The sequence below is a fragment of the Chenopodium quinoa genome, unplaced genomic scaffold (genome assembly GCF_001683475.1).
Source record: "Chenopodium quinoa cultivar QQ74 unplaced genomic scaffold, ASM168347v1, whole genome shotgun sequence".
NCBI lineage: Eukaryota > Viridiplantae > Streptophyta > Magnoliopsida > Caryophyllales > Amaranthaceae > Chenopodium > Chenopodium quinoa.
In genome coordinates this window covers 3,847,346-3,864,492 of record NW_018742914.1, presented here as the reverse complement: position 1 = coordinate 3,864,492, position 17,147 = coordinate 3,847,346, and the positions used below count along the sequence as shown (strand labels likewise).

General features: G+C 32.4%; 3 protein-coding genes across 5 annotated transcripts; 2 read left to right on the top strand and 1 right to left on the bottom strand.

The window, feature by feature from the left end:
• On the top strand, positions 1 to 10,334 carry LOC110727911. Of its 3 annotated transcripts, XM_021907505.1 has the most exons (6): positions 1 to 171; positions 3,137 to 3,209; positions 4,166 to 4,611; positions 8,472 to 9,028; positions 9,163 to 9,280; positions 9,362 to 10,334. In XM_021907505.1, the coding sequence occupies exons 3-6, from the start codon at positions 4,197 to 4,199 to the stop codon at positions 9,772 to 9,774; spliced, it is 1,503 nt and encodes a 500-aa protein (XP_021763197.1). In that variant the 5' UTR covers positions 1 to 171; positions 3,137 to 3,209; positions 4,166 to 4,196; the 3' UTR covers positions 9,775 to 10,334. The 3 variants fall into 3 exon arrangements, with proteins under 3 accessions (XP_021763197.1, XP_021763196.1, XP_021763199.1); XM_021907504.1 differs by lacking the exon at positions 1 to 171 and having other exon boundaries at positions 2,564 to 3,209; XM_021907507.1 differs by lacking the exon at positions 1 to 171 and having other exon boundaries at positions 2,565 to 3,209; positions 9,163 to 9,229.
• Positions 10,335 to 12,484: 2,150 nt separating this feature from the next.
• LOC110727636 (zinc finger MYM-type protein 1-like) lies at positions 12,485 to 13,927 on the top strand. Its single transcript, XM_021907213.1, has one exon. It carries the CDS (start codon positions 12,485 to 12,487, stop codon positions 13,925 to 13,927), a length of 1,443 nt encoding a protein of 480 aa, XP_021762905.1.
• On the bottom strand, positions 13,914 to 15,050 carry LOC110727912. The gene has a single exon (XM_021907508.1). The coding sequence runs from the start codon at positions 14,703 to 14,705 to the stop codon at positions 14,106 to 14,108; it is 600 nt and encodes a 199-aa protein (XP_021763200.1). The 5' UTR covers positions 14,706 to 15,050; the 3' UTR covers positions 13,914 to 14,105.
• Between the last annotated feature and the right edge of the window lie 2,097 nt (positions 15,051 to 17,147).

Here is a 17,147-nt window from a genome sequence, read left to right as displayed (position 1 = left end):
CTTATTCACCCTTATAATCCATCCTCTTTTATGAGAAGAGTTTTTAGTTTCACCTCACCTATATATTAAATTACTCTTCCCATACAATAATTTTCCTCACTTTAATTAAAATTACTTCTCATATCTCTCTCTTTCCATCATCCCATTGTTGTCGCCATTCGTCTCCTTTTGGTAAGCTCGCATCTCTTAAGAACCTCTTTTTTTTTTTTTAATGTTAATTAATATTGATAAATTTTTAATCTTTCAACATTATTGTTAAGCAATGATTATTAATCATAATTATTACTATATTTTTTGCGTAAGGTATTGATTTTTAGGGTTAGTATACTTGGAATTTAAGATCTACATGGGGCTTAAAGGATTTAAGTAGTAACTAAAGGTATTTTTGTATTGTGACGAGGATCGCCTTGAATAATACAGAGTAGTTCATCAATTTATCCAATAACTAATATAAAGCAGGTGTAAATTGTGAAAAATTTATCTTAGTTAATATTTGGGGAAAACATTTTTATAATTTGATTTTTGTTTTGTGAAGATGAGAGGAAAGATAATGTTTAGACAAAAAAAAAATTTATACCAAAAGATAAGTTAGACGTGTTATACATAATTTATCAATTCTTTATAATCAAATTAATTTTTTACCTAGAAAATCAAAAAAATTATATATAAATCTCGAAAAACAATTTTTTTTTCACCATTATTTTATTACTTTTTTTAATAGTAAAACAAATTTATTAATAAAAAGTCTTACAAAATTTACAACGATAATCGAATTTAACAAATACATAATTTGAATCAAATAAAAATTTCCTTTATAAAAAACTACGATCGTTAAACATATCTTGCAATGTGGAACATATTCCGCTTATATCATTGGAAAATACAAGGTTGTTGGAGAGACAATCAAACGATTCCTTAGATATTACTTATGTGACTCTAAGTTTTTAAATTTGTTTAATATTCTATTATCTTATTAATCGATTATTTCTTGATTTTTTTAAATTATAAAATCATTAATATCTTTAATAATATTTTATAAAAAATATCTTTAATTATCTCTTTGTAAAAAAGGTTTAAAATTTTTCTTATATAAATTGCAAAGCATATATCATGACTGATATGAATATCTCACATGACAATATTTACTTTAGGAGGTGAATGGTGTAAAATTACAACTTTGCTATTAATATCAAATGACCGAAATATAACATTATTCTTAAATTTGGGACATGTAAAATTTATGATGGGGATTCACGACAAAAAAAAAGAATTTTTGAGAACTAAGTTTTTTTTTTAATTTTAATTTGTTTTTATTTTTAACAAAAGTAAAAATTACATAAAATATCATGACTTCGGTGAGAAGGGCCTCTAGTACAATGAGGCGACAAAACTTGGCATTTCATGCTTCTTTTCTCATTCCTACAAGCTCTAATTAGAATATCGTATGATAAGAACATACTTCTCAGACTGATACTCCCGAATTGGTAGTTTAAGAAAGTGTAACAGTAAATAAAGCCGGAAAGCAGGAATGTCCCAAAAGCGTCTTCATCCTTTCTTTTAAACGCTAGCAAAGATGTGCTGTTATATGCACTAATCTATATTCAACACACCATGATTGTTTTTAGGAAAATGTGTGTTTTACCACCCCTAAAAACACCGCTTTTTTTTTTTATTATTTTTTATTTTATTTGTCCACCTTTTTTAAAAAAAATTAAAAATTAAAAATTAAAAAAAAAGTACCGTTTGTCTGAGTCTGACAATTTTTTTTTTTTTGACTTGGGGCCACATGACGGCTAATTTGCTCCTTTTATAAATATGTCCCATCGATTTTTTTGTCCTCCCCTCATTTTATAAAGCAACGTTCTTCCAAATTCTCCAAAAAATTGCAACAATTCAACAAAATAGTTAGGCATTTGTAGAACAACCTTTTTTTTTTTCATTTCATGCCCAAATCACATTGTACAATTATTATGTTAATTGTTATTTAATATGTAGTGAATTTATTGTTCATTTAATGCTTAAATTGTTGTATGAGGTAATTTGAGTGGTAGGGAAATTAGAGTTCATGTAAATGAAATTGAAAATATCTTAAAGTTGAACAAAAGTTGCAACTTAATCATATCTGTTAGATTTTTATATGAATGGTTAATCATTATTTGATTGACAATGTTAGGGCTCCTTCTCTCTTATACCCCCTTCGTCAAGCTAGCTTTTTTTCCCTGTTTTTTTCTCTCTTATCGATCTCTCTCCTTTACTATCTCTTGCACTTTTAATATTTCCGTCAAGGATTTCTTTTGTTCTCTAAATTAAATTGGTTGTTTTTAATTTCCAAAGTCTATAACATTATTTTGCTGCTGATTATTATGGATCTACTAATGTAATCATCTGGGTATTTGTGCAAAATTAAAGATATACTTACTTGCACATAATGCATACATCAATGGTTGAAATTTGTATTAATTTGTGAGAATATCTAGATTTTAAGACCTGGATTTTTAAATGTTGAAAAATCAAAATTGAAGTTAAGATGAGAGAGGAAGCAAAGAGAGATAAGTTCAATGAATTGACACCCTAATAATTAAGTTCTATGTAAGGGAGGTTAAACGAATTGACAAGGAGATTAAGAGGTTAAACGAAAGAATTTAGTGAAAAAGGTTAAAGTAGAGATACATTAATATAATAGGAAAAATCATGGAAATAGAGGAGAGAAGGTGGGCCCTAAGTTGGAAAAATGTTTAGATGGATGTTGAAATATACGTAGTAAGAATTTTTATTTTTTTTATTTTTTATTTTTTTATTTTTTTTGTTGATCGGACATAGTAAGAGTTAAAGGAGCCTATTTTTTATTTATTACTTCGTATTATTTTTTAGTTTTTTTTCACCTTTGGGTATTTAACTCGTTTTTCAAATAACCATATACGCTTAACAATTAACCTTAACTGGGGGAAGCTCCCCATTTTCAGCTTGTAATTTACTTATCAGTGAAGCAAAACTGAAAATGAAAATAAATTCTGACTGTTAATATTATTGTACCAAATTCGGAGTATGTGCCATTTGGCATTAACTTAATATACGTGTCATCAATTTTTATTTATTTTCTGTTTTGTAATGTAAGCTTTCGACTTTAACGTTGCAGTCCTTTCTGTCGATCTCTCTCTCCTCCATTGAAGCAGCTTCCGAGCTTTCTCTTCATCGAAACAGCTTCTGAGGTAAAAAAAATAATTCTCTTTTTGTTCATTGAATCCCAATTTCTCAATCTAGGATTTAGTTTCAACCTAATTTTACTGTCAATTTAGGGTTCTTCTAAGGTGGACTATTGATTATAATTACTCAAGTTGTGAACGATTATAAACTGTGATTTTGTTGCTATTCATGTGCAATTATGTTGATATTCTCAATGTAGAAGAGTTTTATGTGATTTATTTACCCTAATTTGATAATTGAGTCACATTTGATTGCTAATGTAAAATGTTTTACGAAGTATTAATTTCCTTGATTTACAATCATCTCGTCAAAACAGATTTTCTATCATTTTATTTAATAAGTGAACATTATTGTAAATGATAGTATTTACTCAATATTAAAACAATGCGAGTTATGTGCTAGGATTTTGAAGATGAATAATAAATGACTGATTTGAATGGTTTAATGGGTGTTTTTTTTTGTTTTTTTTTGTTTTGGTATTTGCATCCCCATTGGTTTATGATTTTAAGTTTGATCTTTTAAGTAAAACTAAGCGCTGAATTTAAGTATCTGACACGGGTTCATGTCCAAATGTCTAACTCGACTATGACTATTTTGTAAAACCTTTCCATGATCTTGAACTAAAATGAAGTGTCTAAGTGTCCTATTCACGTCCGATTTTCGAGAGTCTGACACAATGCTTGAGGTGTAATGAAGAGTCCAAGTAATATAGTATACTGATTTAGGCTCCTATTGGTTGAACTGAGAATATCATTCATCGATTTTATTATGATATGGAATTGAATGAGAAAGTGAGCAAAGATAATTTTTTTCTTTACTCTGATAAATCCTCTTTAAGTCACTTGTCCCTGTCATTTTAACAGGGTTATGTACTTTGTCTCTCACCATACACTTTCATATTTAAGTTGTGCTCCTGTGAATATATTATTTGATGCTTTAAAATTAACTTAGATTCTTGTAGAATTAGGTAAAGTATCAATCACAGTATCAAGATGACTTGTGAAAAAGAAGATGCCTCGGGACATGGAGAGGAGTTGATGGATGTTGATATTGCTGACGCTAGCAATGGGTGTATGACTGAGATAAGGGAAAATGGTTTGCTTCTTTGGCCGGTATTGCCACAGGAAGGCGGAGAGGGTCTTCCATATGCCCCTGTAAACTGGCCAAGCCCTGGTGATATATGGGGTTGGAGGGTTGGCAAAAGAGTAGCTGCTTCTGGATATTATCTTGACAGATACTTGTATCTTCCTTTGCGTTTCCAGAAATCTAGGCGCAAGAGGGATGGTTTCGCAAGCAAGCTTTCAGTCGAACAATATGTTCGAGCAAGGTTCCCTGGTTCTAATGTCAATGCTTTCTTTTCGTCTTTTAGTTGGAAGATTCCTTCAAATCAGGCATACTTGTTGAAAGGTCAGCATTTTATCTCAGTAAATGAGCACTTGGAATTGGTATTAATATTCTTTTAGCCAATCACATATATGTTCTTTTACCTAGATGTGTACCATTTTTTGTTATATGCTCCTTTTCTACGGTTCTCTTAGGGTTTAATTTTTAACCTATTTCTTTGGTGAGCATGCAAATAATAATTTCAGATTATTGCTACTTGGTTTCGGTAGCAGATACTAGGTGGTCATTTGGTTGAATGTAGGAAGTAGTAAAAGTGTGTGTCCAAGTATTTCCATTTCTTAGCAAGTGCCAAAACTGTTTGGTTGATCATGGGAAGTAAATAGGAACTTCCACTTACCTAAGGGGTGTCTAGGGGAACAAGTTCCTGTACTTTGTGGTATACTGAACTTCTAGCGCACTTCCTATATTTTTTGTCAACCAAACTTCCCAAGCTTTCCACTTCTCAGACCTTTTTATGTCAATCAAACAAGCAGTAAGTCGATCTTCATCCAAGGATGTTGTGTACTAAATGCTAGCTTGATAGGATTCATCTATGCTGTCTTTGGTGGTACAATTTTACTCATCGTCTCATTAATATAACTTAGTATGGCTGATGTGATGAAAGCATTAGTTCTTGTTATTATATACTCCCTAGTAGAGTTTTTGAAAAGAAATTATAAGAAGAGACTTGTTTGAGTTTTTTTTTATTGTTATACTTGCTTTTTAAGCAATTATTTGTTTATTGAGTATTTGAGTTACTCTTTAGAATCTTAAACAATTAATTCCTCCGTTCCCCTAATATTGCAACAAGGGGAAGACACGGAATTTAAGATGAGAGATAGAGAGAAATAAAGATAAGGACCCATGTGATGAGGAGAGAGGTAGAGAGAAAGCATGTGCATATATGGTAATGTTGCCGGTGTTTATTTATTGAAGTCCAAAAAGGGTATTTTAAAACTTACAAGCTTCTTTTAAAATGTAAATTTGATCATATACTACCACTTTTTGATGAAGTGGTGAAAAATTCCTAGGTCTACTGTTAGAAACAATTATCTCCCTTGATGCCTAATTATATTTTTAACTATATGCAACACCTACTGATTTTGTGTTGTTGATATCAGTATTTCAACTATGTTCCATTTTAATAATGTCGAAAGAGTACAATAGGCTGTATTAAATGTCTTACTATCCCTACTTTATACGAGTACTACTTATCTATTGTGAAGTAGGCTATGTCTTTATCTTTGTGGAAGTAGTCAGACGGCTCTGACCCCCTCTATTGCATTCTAGTTTGAATCCTATTAGTATTGCTACGGAAATCTGACGGGTAATTGTAAATTTGTACTAGTCCGATTGTAAGCCCTGAGTTGGAAGTTGGAACACATCCGTGTGAACACGGTCCCCATAATTTTAGAAATACTTGGCAATTAATTTAAAGGAGAGAGACTATAAGTCTATAATATCTGGAATAAAATTAAATGAGTTCAAATAATTTAGATTGGTTAAAGATCAAATAAATTCAGATAAGAAATTAAGTTCTTATACGATGTGAGAAGCTATATTCCTTAATTAGTTGTTCCATTTTGGCTTCCGACACTATTCACCTGCTTCACTTTGGCCATCATTTGCTAATTATACATAATGTAAAACATAGCTATGTTGGCTCTTGTTAAATTCGTATTAATATATATATTTTCAATATATATAATTTTTATGATCACACAATCAAAGATATTAAAGGTCAAAGTTGTGTGTGTGTGTAATTGTGCCAAGTCAAAATGGAACAGCCAAAAAAAAAGTGGATGTTATAAGCTACTACGTAATTCACAACTACAATGGATTCCAATAAATCCTGAATTGTCAAAATAAGCTCTAATTGAATTCAGAAAGTTAAAATTAGTTCTTCCCATTCAAAAAGGAGTTTAGCTAAGTCTAAATAAGTCAAATAAGCTCATGTAAGTCTAAATAAGTCAAAATAAGTTGAATAGAACATACCCCTATCTTTTAAGGTGTGTTTTGTTCAACTTATGTTGGCTTATTTGAACTTATCAGGACTTGTTTTGTCTACTTATTTGAATAATTCAGTTCGAACTTTTTTTGAATTGAACCGAGTAGCATTTTAAACGTTTCAGAACTTATTTTGCCTTGAGTTCTGTAGGCTGCTCTGTATTGCCATGCTATTACTTGCCAAATATATATATTTATATATATATATATATATATATATATATATATATATATATATATATATATATATATATATTCTTACAATTTGCTTTGAAGTTTCATTATTTAAGACATTCTTGGTTTGAATAAGTGGATACCCTATAAAGAAAATTGGACAGTTGATCAAATGTGTTGGAGAGGAGTGTTGATGATGTTTCAAAACTCAAAATCTTCAATTGTGTTCTGTCTTTTGCACTGATCTTTCAGTGCTATCATGTTAAGCTTGATTCAGTCATCAATATGCTAGTTGATAGGATAATGTTTTGAGCTTTAGTTTGTACACGTCCTTGAAATAAATTTGACATATCTGGATTCCTCTTTAACTTCATAATTTTGAGATATAGGTTGGTTTAAACTGTGGCTGGCATTAATTTGATTGTTGCATGTTCAAATTGTTTTCAATGACCAAAGGTGTATCTTTCATAATAGTACACAAATTAATTAAGAGCTAGCAATAGATTCACTTTCATAGCTGAACATTTTGTGCTGGAGGCTGAATTCTGCCAGTGTCTTTAATGGTAAGAATAGTGATCATATATATTCAGATCTCATGCAGTATGAGAGTTTAACTAGCTTCTGGAGCTCCAGTTTAGAGGTATTTACTGTTTCGATAAAGGTGTTATATATCATTACTCATTAGTGTGCCTTTAAAGGACATATATCTTCATCGTTGAAGAAGAGAACATTAAAACATTATGATAACTTCTCTTGATATTTAAATATAGGCTTGTAAGAATGGGATATACAATAAAATGGATCTCCATATTCTTTAAAAGTCTCCCCATCTCTATTATAAGTCACCATCAATATGCAGCTCACTCATTATCGTATTGTAGTCATATCTATTTAATGTCACTCCATTTTTACTGCACACTCACCTTATGCTAACGCTACCTTTGCATCAGTGATTTTCCCGATGTTGGAATGGTAGCGTTTAATTTGATTTCCTCGTGCCCCACACACGACTCTTAACATTAGATTTTGGGGATTCTTCAAAACTGAAACTTCATGTTTTATAATTGAAACATACAAGGTTTCAAAATTTCTTTTTCGAAAGAAGAGAGATAAAAAGCTAGTCCCATGTGATAACTCTGATAAAGAGGGACCATTGCCAAAAGTATTGTTGTTGCAACTAATATGCAACTTCCCAGCATGGGAGATAAAGAGAAGTATCTTTGCTCACCAAAATATATAAACATATCAAGTACATTTAAATCAACTAAAGACTTAATGCCAAAGTTCACATAGAAGGATTTCGAAAGATAAGACTCCTTTCTGTAGAAACTCTAAAACACAATAGAAACATCAGCTTCTTGCATCTTGAAACAGATGGAGAGCCTTTCGAGATATCTTCATTTCAACTCTAAAATTTCTTAAATTGTCTGATATGAGTTCAAGATTTGATTTATGATCCATATACCCCATTTATGGTATTCTAGGTAGTAAATATGATGTCCGGGTAGTTGATTTGATGTTTGAATTATGATGTAGATATGAATCATAAACTTGTTATAGTACTTTTTAAAATTAAGGATTCTGTACTTTGGCTTGGTTTTGTAGACAGTGCACATTCTAAATTTCTGAAGCATTTTAACTTTTGGGCTATAAAAGTTAATTTCTGTTCATTGTTTAACATTGTGTTGATTTTTGTTTTGAAGATGAACATGGTTCTTTCCGCATATCATCTGAAGAGATGGCAGCGCAGTCTCCCTCTAATTTGCCTCCTGGTGCTGTGGGTTGTAAGGCTGGTAACAGTTTTTGTTCTAGTCTTCTGGAAGATCAGATGTCTCCTGCAGCTACGCAATCTTGTGAAATTTGCTGCAGTGAACCTAGTTTTTGTCGGGAGTGTTGTTGTATACTATGTTGCAAAACCATAGATATAGCCTCTGGTGGCTACAATTTTATCAGATGTGAGGCAACAGTAAGTGATGGTATAATATGTGGTCATGCGGCTCATATTAACTGTGCTCTCAGATCGTATATGGCTGGGACAGTTGGAGGAAGTGTCGGGCTAGACACTGAATACTATTGTCGGCGTTGTGATACACGGACTGATTTGACTAAGCATATCACAGGACTTTTGAAGACATGTGAATCTATTGAATCTCAGGATGAGATTGACAAGATATTAAGTGTTGGTGCCTGTGTTTTGCGAGGATCACAGAAAAAGGGTTCACAAAAACTGCTGAATCGTATCGAATCCATTTTGCAAAAGGCGAGTATTATTTGTCGGGAAACTTCTTATTTTTAATTTGTTTTTTTTTTTGGGGGGGGGGTGGGGGGGATGTTTTCGTTTCTCTTTTGACTTGCAAGTTGCTGCTTTAGCTGACTACACTGTTCTGACAACAGCTAAAAGTTGGGAATGATATGGAAGATGTCTGGAAAGTGGAAGTGGACATTTTACCTATTCCCACAGGTGAATCTATATCTCAAATTCATTATCATTTCAGCTCCTATGACGAGAATGGTGAGTTGTCAGAGCTCAAAGAAGTTGACAGTGAAATACCTTTTCTGTTAAATAGAGATATCTTTCCTTTTCCAATTGCAGGAGCAGGACAACTGGATGGTCTGGATCATTCAAACTCTGCATGCACAGACCTAGGTGAAGATGATCTTTTGTATCAAAATGGGTATCTGAAATTGGAGGAGGAAATTACTCAAGTTCTTCAGGAACTTAAAAGGTCGCAAGACTATGAATTTAGTATTGCTCATGATAGGCTTCATGCTCAAAAAGATCACCTTTTTAGCCTCTATCAACAAGTTTACAAGGATAAGCTAGAACTATTACGACCTTCACCATCAAAGGACCGTGATGCCTTGCTCGGATCTATTGCAGCCAGAGAAGAGCATATTAAACATGAGCTCAGCAAACTCAGAGATATGGAAAAGGTTGCCAATGGATTTGGAAAGACTCCCAAAGAAATTCTAAAAGAACACTTTGATCTGGATCGCAAAGACTGATACCTGCATTCACACCAACTTCAATTGTCATCTCTTCTTTTTCTGTTCTTCAATCCCAGGAAGAAGGTGAGATACCACCAATGAGTTCCTACTCGAAGGACTTTGTTCATATAGCTGTTGAAAAAATTTTGGATGATTAAACAAACGTCACATCTGCCTTTGAAACTACCTTCTTCTTTTATACCCTTCTTTTGTGTTTGTATACACACATCAGTCACATGTACTTTTGTGCTTGTTTCTTGATGCTTTTTCATCATTACTACTCCCTCCGTATTAAAAAGATTAGCCACTTCTGTAGTCAGTTGACGTACATTAATGGCTCATAACGAGTTACTTGTCACAGTGGGTAATCTTTGGGATGGTCTGAGTTTTTTTTTTTTTGGTGGAATGTTTAATTATTTCTTGTCAGTAGGCTGTCTTTGCGGCTTTGCCTAGGACCTGATTATGTTGTAAGATTTTCATTTCAGACTTTTCTTATGAAACTGTAGGGAAATTTGTCGACAACATCAGTTTAACCTTATTTTACTTTGAATATACCTACCTTTTAGTACATTTTTGTACTCGTCATTTCATATCATTATCTTTTATCATTTCTGGTGTTAAAAATTGCTGTATTATTCAGAGCTAAGTACCGCCTTCTTATTTCTTTTTTATTTGTTTAATTATACACCCAGGAGAAGTAACTTTGAACAGATCAAATTGCTTTGCCTTCTTTCTGGTAGGATTTTAATAATAGGGAGTAAGAAGTATGTTAGAAATTTTCTTTTCAGATTGAGATTAGGACTGATGCAATTTTCCAGGTAGCTGTATGCATTCCATCACAGGATTAGTTAATATTGTTTGTGTAAATGTTGTTGATTATGTAGGGAAATAAACAATTGGTAATCAACTTTGTGTCTGGCTAAAGATTATAGACTGATTAGGTTATGCAATGTATTACACAAATTTATTTTTGAAATTGTAGTAAACACATTCTCCTTGACATTGTTGCGAAAACATCAGTGTGTTTGGATGAAGACGACTCAGGAAGGTAGCAAACATGTATTCTCCTTAAATGTAGTGCATAAATTATCTAGAACTATACTATCCTATCCTATTTTCTTAGTAGCCTTGGAACTTTTTAGAACATTAGGATTTTAAGAAACCGCTGTACATTATTTGTAACTAAGATTTTCTTTCCTTTTTAGGTTGTCGTTTCTTTCTATCTATCCCCTCATCAAATGCATTCCTATTTTTCTCTCTCCATCTATTCAAAAACAAAACTTTCACGTTGGGAGGAAAACTCCTAATGCATACTAACCTTGGAAGGTAGTCGAATATTATATAGATTAAGTTCGAGGTTCACTCATTATTTTTATGTACTACGGTTACTAACTAGTAAGTAATTTACTAACCAACTTTAATTTGCTTCTACAGTAAAATCTAAACCTCATTACGGAGTAATTGTGTAATTGTATCTTTCCTTGAGAAAAACTGTTGGAAAAATATGAAGGGGCAAAAAGTAAGAAAAATGTTGTTCTATATTCAACTTCATTTAAGACACATACAATTAAAATGAAGGAATGTAAACTTCGTAGTTCTACCTTCTACTCAGGGGCGGAGCTAGAAGGGGACATGTGGGGACACTTGTCCCCCCATTTTCAAAAAAAAAAAATTTAAAAAAAAAAAAAAAATTTAAAAAAAAAAAATAAAAAAAAAAATGCAATTACAGATTTACATGCTCTGTTGCGTTGCGACATTTGCCAGCCAGCCAAACCCTAAGTTTTTCAATTTTCAATTTCTCTCTCTTCGATTCGCCCCGCCACTGGTCGCCTAGCCGGCTCGCCGTGACGCCGTCCATCGTTCGCCGGCAGTTCGCAGCAGTGACGAGGTTCAACAGCCGCCCTTGAGCCTTCGTCCTTCGTGACTTCGTGTCTTCGTGACTTCGTCTGTTCGTCAATCGCCTAGCCGGCTCGCCGTGACGCCGTCCACCGTTCGCCGGCAGTTCGCAGCAGTGACGAGGTTCAACAGCCGCCCTTCAGCCCTTGAGCCTTCGTCCTTCGTGAATCGTGACTTCGTGTCTTCGTGACAGCGTGACTTCGACACTTCGTCTGTTCGTCATATGCATTTCAATGGAGGTATGAATCAATGAATGTATGATTAATTGAATAATTGATTACTTGTTTTGTTGTTTAAATGTTTAATTGTTTAAATTTACAGTAAATCTGAAATTCTGAATTTCATATTTTTATTACTTGTTTAAATGTTTAATTGTTTATATTTTTATTGTGAATTTGTCATTTGTGGCCTTGTGGGTATTGATTATTGAATAATTTGAATTGATAAATGATTATTGATTTATATTTGTTTGATTGTTTCCCCTGTTAGAGTTTTTGGTTGTTTTTGTGAAATGTGAATTTAAATTTATTAATTATTGTAAATTATTGAAATGTGTAGTTGAATTAGAAATTTAAAATCTTAGCCTCTTAGGTTTTGTTATTATGTAATGATGTGGATTGTGGTCTTGTGGAAATTGATATATAATTTTCGATTTAATTAGGAAATGTCAAACGATTCACCAAATTCAAACAAATCAAAGGCAACTAAACAACCCGATCTTCGACAATTCTTGTTTAAAAGAACGAAACTCAATGAAAATGAGTCCAATGAAAATGAGTCCAATAACTCACCTTCATTTAGCTCCCCTCAAAGTCAAGAAAATAGTATGGAAATGGGTGGTTCAAGTAATAGTAATGTACCATTAGAGGAAGATTTGGTGTATGATGTTGAACTTCTTCCTCATGATCCGGGAAAAAGAATAAACATTATGGATTACCCCGCAAATGAACGAAATGCTGTTAGGAGGGGTTATATTCTTAAAAAACCTTGCCAACCAAAAACTCATGTCTTCCCTACAAGACAAGTGTCTGGTTTGCGTCGCTTTAGTGTTCATTGGTTCAACAAATGGGATTGGCTTGAATATAGTATTGAAAAAGATGCTGCATTTTGTTTTGTATGTTACTTGTTCAAGAATGAAGTTGGTATTAAACCGGGGGGTGATGCATTTGTTGATGGAGGGTTTAGGGCATGGAATAAACCGGAAAGATTTGAGAAGCATGTTGGTGGAATTAAAAGTGCTCATAATCTTGCTTATGAGAAATATGTGAATTTAAGAGATGAAAAAAAGAAATCAATCTTGAATGTGATTGACAATGCAAGTGATGTGATTAAAAGTGAATATTTTATCCGCTTGAAAGCATCTTTATCTTGTTTAAGATTTCTTTTGGGGCAAGGTTTGGCATTTCGTGGACATGATGAAAGTGGGGAGTCATATAATAGGGGTAATTTCCTTGAGCTTTTGAAATGGTTAGGAGAAAAGGTTGAGGAAGTAAGGATACATACTCTTGAAAATGCACCTAAAAATTGTCAAATGACTTCCCCTCCTATTCAAAAGGACATTATTAACTGTTGTGCCAAAGAAACAACTAGGTGCATAATAGAAGAAGTTGGTGATGATTACTTTGCTATATTGGCCGATGAGTCAAGTGATGTGTCCCAAAAAGAACAACTAGCTCTTGTTTTGCGTTTTGTTGATAGAGATAGTGGAAAGGTAATGGAGCGATTTTTAGGCATTGTTCATGTTGCTAATACTACCGCTTTAACTCTTAAAGATGCAATCATGTCTTTACTTGTTGAACATTCATTGAGCCCATCTATGATAAGAGGGCAAGGGTATGATGGAGCTAGCAACATGAAGGGTGAAATAAATGGCCTTAAGACTTTGATTATGAATGATACTCCAAGTGCCTACTATATACATTGTTTTGCTCATCAACTTCAACTAACATTAGTTGCCGTTGCTAAAAAGAATGATAGTTGTGGTTGGCTTTTCGAGATACTTGGAAATTTGTTGAATGTGGTTGGAGTTTCTTGCAAGAGAAGAGAAATGATTCGTCAAGATCAAGCTCAAGAAGTTGCTCGAGCCTTGGATGTTGGGGATATTGTGAGTGGATCGGGTTTAAATCAAGAACTTGGTTTGAGTAGGCCCGGGGATACTCGTTGGAGTTCTCATTACAAGTCACTTTTAAATGCCATCCTCTTATTTCCTACAAGTATTAACCAATTTGTGTGTGAGTTTTTTTTTTTGTTTTTATTTTTTGTAAGCTTTTCGTAAGTTAAGCATTTTGTCCCCCCAAGTTGAAAATCCTGGCTCCGCCACTGCTTCTACTTCATAAAAAAAATTTAGATGACATAGACCTAGATCATTTCATTTGCAAGTGAGAGCGATTAGCTTACACCTCTCTGGGTACACCCGAGTACATAATACAATTCCGTAATCCATAACTAGCACATTATTGAACAATAATAAGATTACCCATGTTACCCTTAAACCCACCTTTACCATCACCATCCCTCCTATCCATCTCACCCCAACCATTCTTGGGCACAATCACAACAAGTCCCCCACGAGCATATACCGCGGTAGCAAGCTCCGGGCGCGCAGACGACGGAAGCCGAAACCGCCACACATCAAGCTCAAGCTCATCAACGATCGGCCGAGACAAATTCTCTCTACTCCTAATCACAACTTTGGTAATTCCAGGATGAACCTCAACAACATGAGCTTTAACGCCACTACTATACCCAACTCCAGCAATACCACCATCATCTTCAACCGTAAACTTAAAACAATCATGTCGTTCTTCAACGACGACATCGGCATCGGAATCAAAGGGTAATTCCAACACTTTGCTGAAAACATGAGGAAGTCTTCGTAATTTCTTGGAATTTGATGAAACACCCATTAATGGAGATTGTTGTTGTAGGGATTGATTTGTGGAGGAGAGAGAAAGTGAAGAGAAGTTGCGTTTTTCAGGCATGGTGAAGATGGGGGTAATAAATTGAGTATTCAAAAGGAATAAAATTAGAGTAAAGTAGTGAAATGGAATCATCAACTGACGGCGGGCATAAACGATGATTTTTAAAGGGAATACGTTGCGATTAAAAAAGGACGGGAAATCAGAATGTTAAATGTTAAGGTTTATGGAGAAAATGGAACAAAAATTGGGGAATATTATGATGTTGTAGGAATCAAAGAGATGGGAAAAGGGAAAAGAGGATTCGGAAAGAGGAGAATAAGGTGATTTGAAAGGGTTAGGGATTTGGGGTGTATTTAAAGGGATTGGGGGACCGACATGTATGTAACGTGTGGCGTAATAAGATTGTGTTGTTCTATTAATTAATTATTTTTGTTTTATTACGCGTCAATTGTCAATTTATTGTATCTTGTATGTGAAGTTATTGTGTAATTTCTAGTTCTCTTTAATAAAACACAAGGAAAAATTCACTAATTGGGGTTTTTATATCCTATGAATTCATAATAATGCTTCTGCTTTATATCATTTGGTAAAATTTGTACATTACAACCATTTAAATTTCGTATTTTACAAATTGCAGTCATTTAAAAAAATTGTAAATTGCAGTTCAAAGTTCGTATAAATTGTAAATTGCAGCCTGATTTAACTTTTTTATCGGTTTACATCTCAAAAAATCTTCGATTAAGGTTTTATCGGCTATTTTGAGCTCAGAATTAGCAAAAAAAAAAATAACACATGTACCTCGTTTTGTGTAACAAAAATGTATATAATTGATAATTACAGGGTCTAATTAAAGTAGTAGCCCAGGATATACACTAGTTTTTTTTTAAATGGCTGCAATTTGCAAAATAAAAACTTTAAATGGCTGTAATTTTGCAAATTTTCCTATTATTTGTAACGATTTAACATAAAGTATTAACAGAAAATATCTAATCGTTGTAAATAATATGAAACTGATAAATTAGTAATATATCAAATATTTGAGTGGTTTTTTTTTTGGAGGTATAAAAAAATGATACAGACAAAATTTAATCTAAGTTGCCCTTAGATTCTATTTACCAGTGAGAATATTTAGCAAATGTAGTCTCTTTAATTTTTTAACGTAATTATAATTATTGATATTAATGGTCAAATTATAATATTGGCAAACCAATAACGTGTTGACTCACTTGGTAAGATTCTTAGGCCCGGTTCTTTTGAGCTTCTGGGCAGAGCAGGGCAGATTAAATATCAACAAAGCAGAGCAGATTTCAGGATAGCCGAGCAGAGCAGAGCAGAGCCGAGCAGAGAAGATTTCAACATTATTATTAATACTATTATTAATGTTATTATTATTAATGTTGTTGTTTTTATTATTATTATTATTATTATTATTATTAAAATTATTATTAATTATTAAAAATTATTATTATTAATTATTAAAATTATTATTAATAATTATTATGATTATTAATATTAATAATAATAATATTTATTATTATTAATATTGATAATAATAATATTTATTATTATTATTATCATCATTAATAATTATTAAAATTAATAATAATAACTATTATTATTAATAATTATTAAAATTATTATTATTAAAATTATTATTATTATTATAATTATTATTTTTATTAATTATTAATTATTATTATTATTATTAATTATTAATTATTAATATTATTTTATTAGTATTATTAATATTAATTATTATTATTATTATTAATTATTAAAATTATTTTTAATATTAATAATTATTATAATTATTCAAAATAATAAATTATTATCATCAATACATATTAATTATTATTATTGAATATTAATTATTATTGTTGTTATTATTAATCATTATTTGAAAATTAAGTAGAGCAGAGCCGAGCAGAGCAGAGCAGAGCAGATTTCTTTTGAGCAAAGCAGAGCAGAGCAGATTTGATTTGAGCAGAGCAGCTCTAAAGAATGGGGCCTTACTCGTCTACTTAGGGGTAGGGATTCCCTTACTCTCCTCTCTACTCCCAAGTACTATTTGGCTTGTAAATACTGAATCAAAAAAACTGTGAGAAATGTAGCATATACCATAACCAATTTACCGTCATGATCTTATAAGATTATACGGAGTAAGAGCATAACATTGTAATGTCGACCTATAAACCAAGCAAGCTGTTGGAGAATTGATTATCTTTTAAAAGAAAATACGTTATAAATTAATTATCATTACTAATAATTAAAATATACTTTGTATATGTGTTAATGCATCGAATAAGAAATCAAGATATTAGCACTTTGTGTGCGGAAACGTAAATAGATTTTTTTTTCCTTCATGGATTGATAAGGAGAAAGGCGGCCCGGCCCTATCGGCCCAAAACCACTCATAGATCCTCCCTGTCCAGATTAGTAGGTTAGACACTATAGAAATGGGAGAAAAAGATAAGGGAATCTCCACCTCCAAAATGCCTCTATTGGAGTTGGACACAACATCTTGGTTGTGAAATTTGGTAACATGTAATTATATACATATATCAAACTTGTGAA

Bases quoted from the DNA above. Each gene is read 5' to 3' on its own strand.
- LOC110727636 (XM_021907213.1), top strand. From the start codon at position 12,485: ATGGGTGGTTCAAGTAATAGTAATGTACCATTAGAGGAAGATTTGGTG.
- LOC110727912 (XM_021907508.1), bottom strand. From the start codon at position 14,705: ATGATTCCATTTCACTACTTTACTCTAATTTTATTCCTTTTGAATACT.
- LOC110727911 (XM_021907505.1), top strand. From the start codon at position 4,197: ATGACTTGTGAAAAAGAAGATGCCTCGGGACATGGAGAGGAGTTGATG. The intron at 4,612-8,471 runs GTCAGCATTTTA...TTTGTTTTGAAG, and splicing joins TCAGGCATACTTGTTGAAAG to ATGAACATGGTTCTTTCCGC. The intron at 9,281-9,361 runs GTGAGTTGTCAG...TTCCAATTGCAG, and splicing joins CAGCTCCTATGACGAGAATG to GAGCAGGACAACTGGATGGT.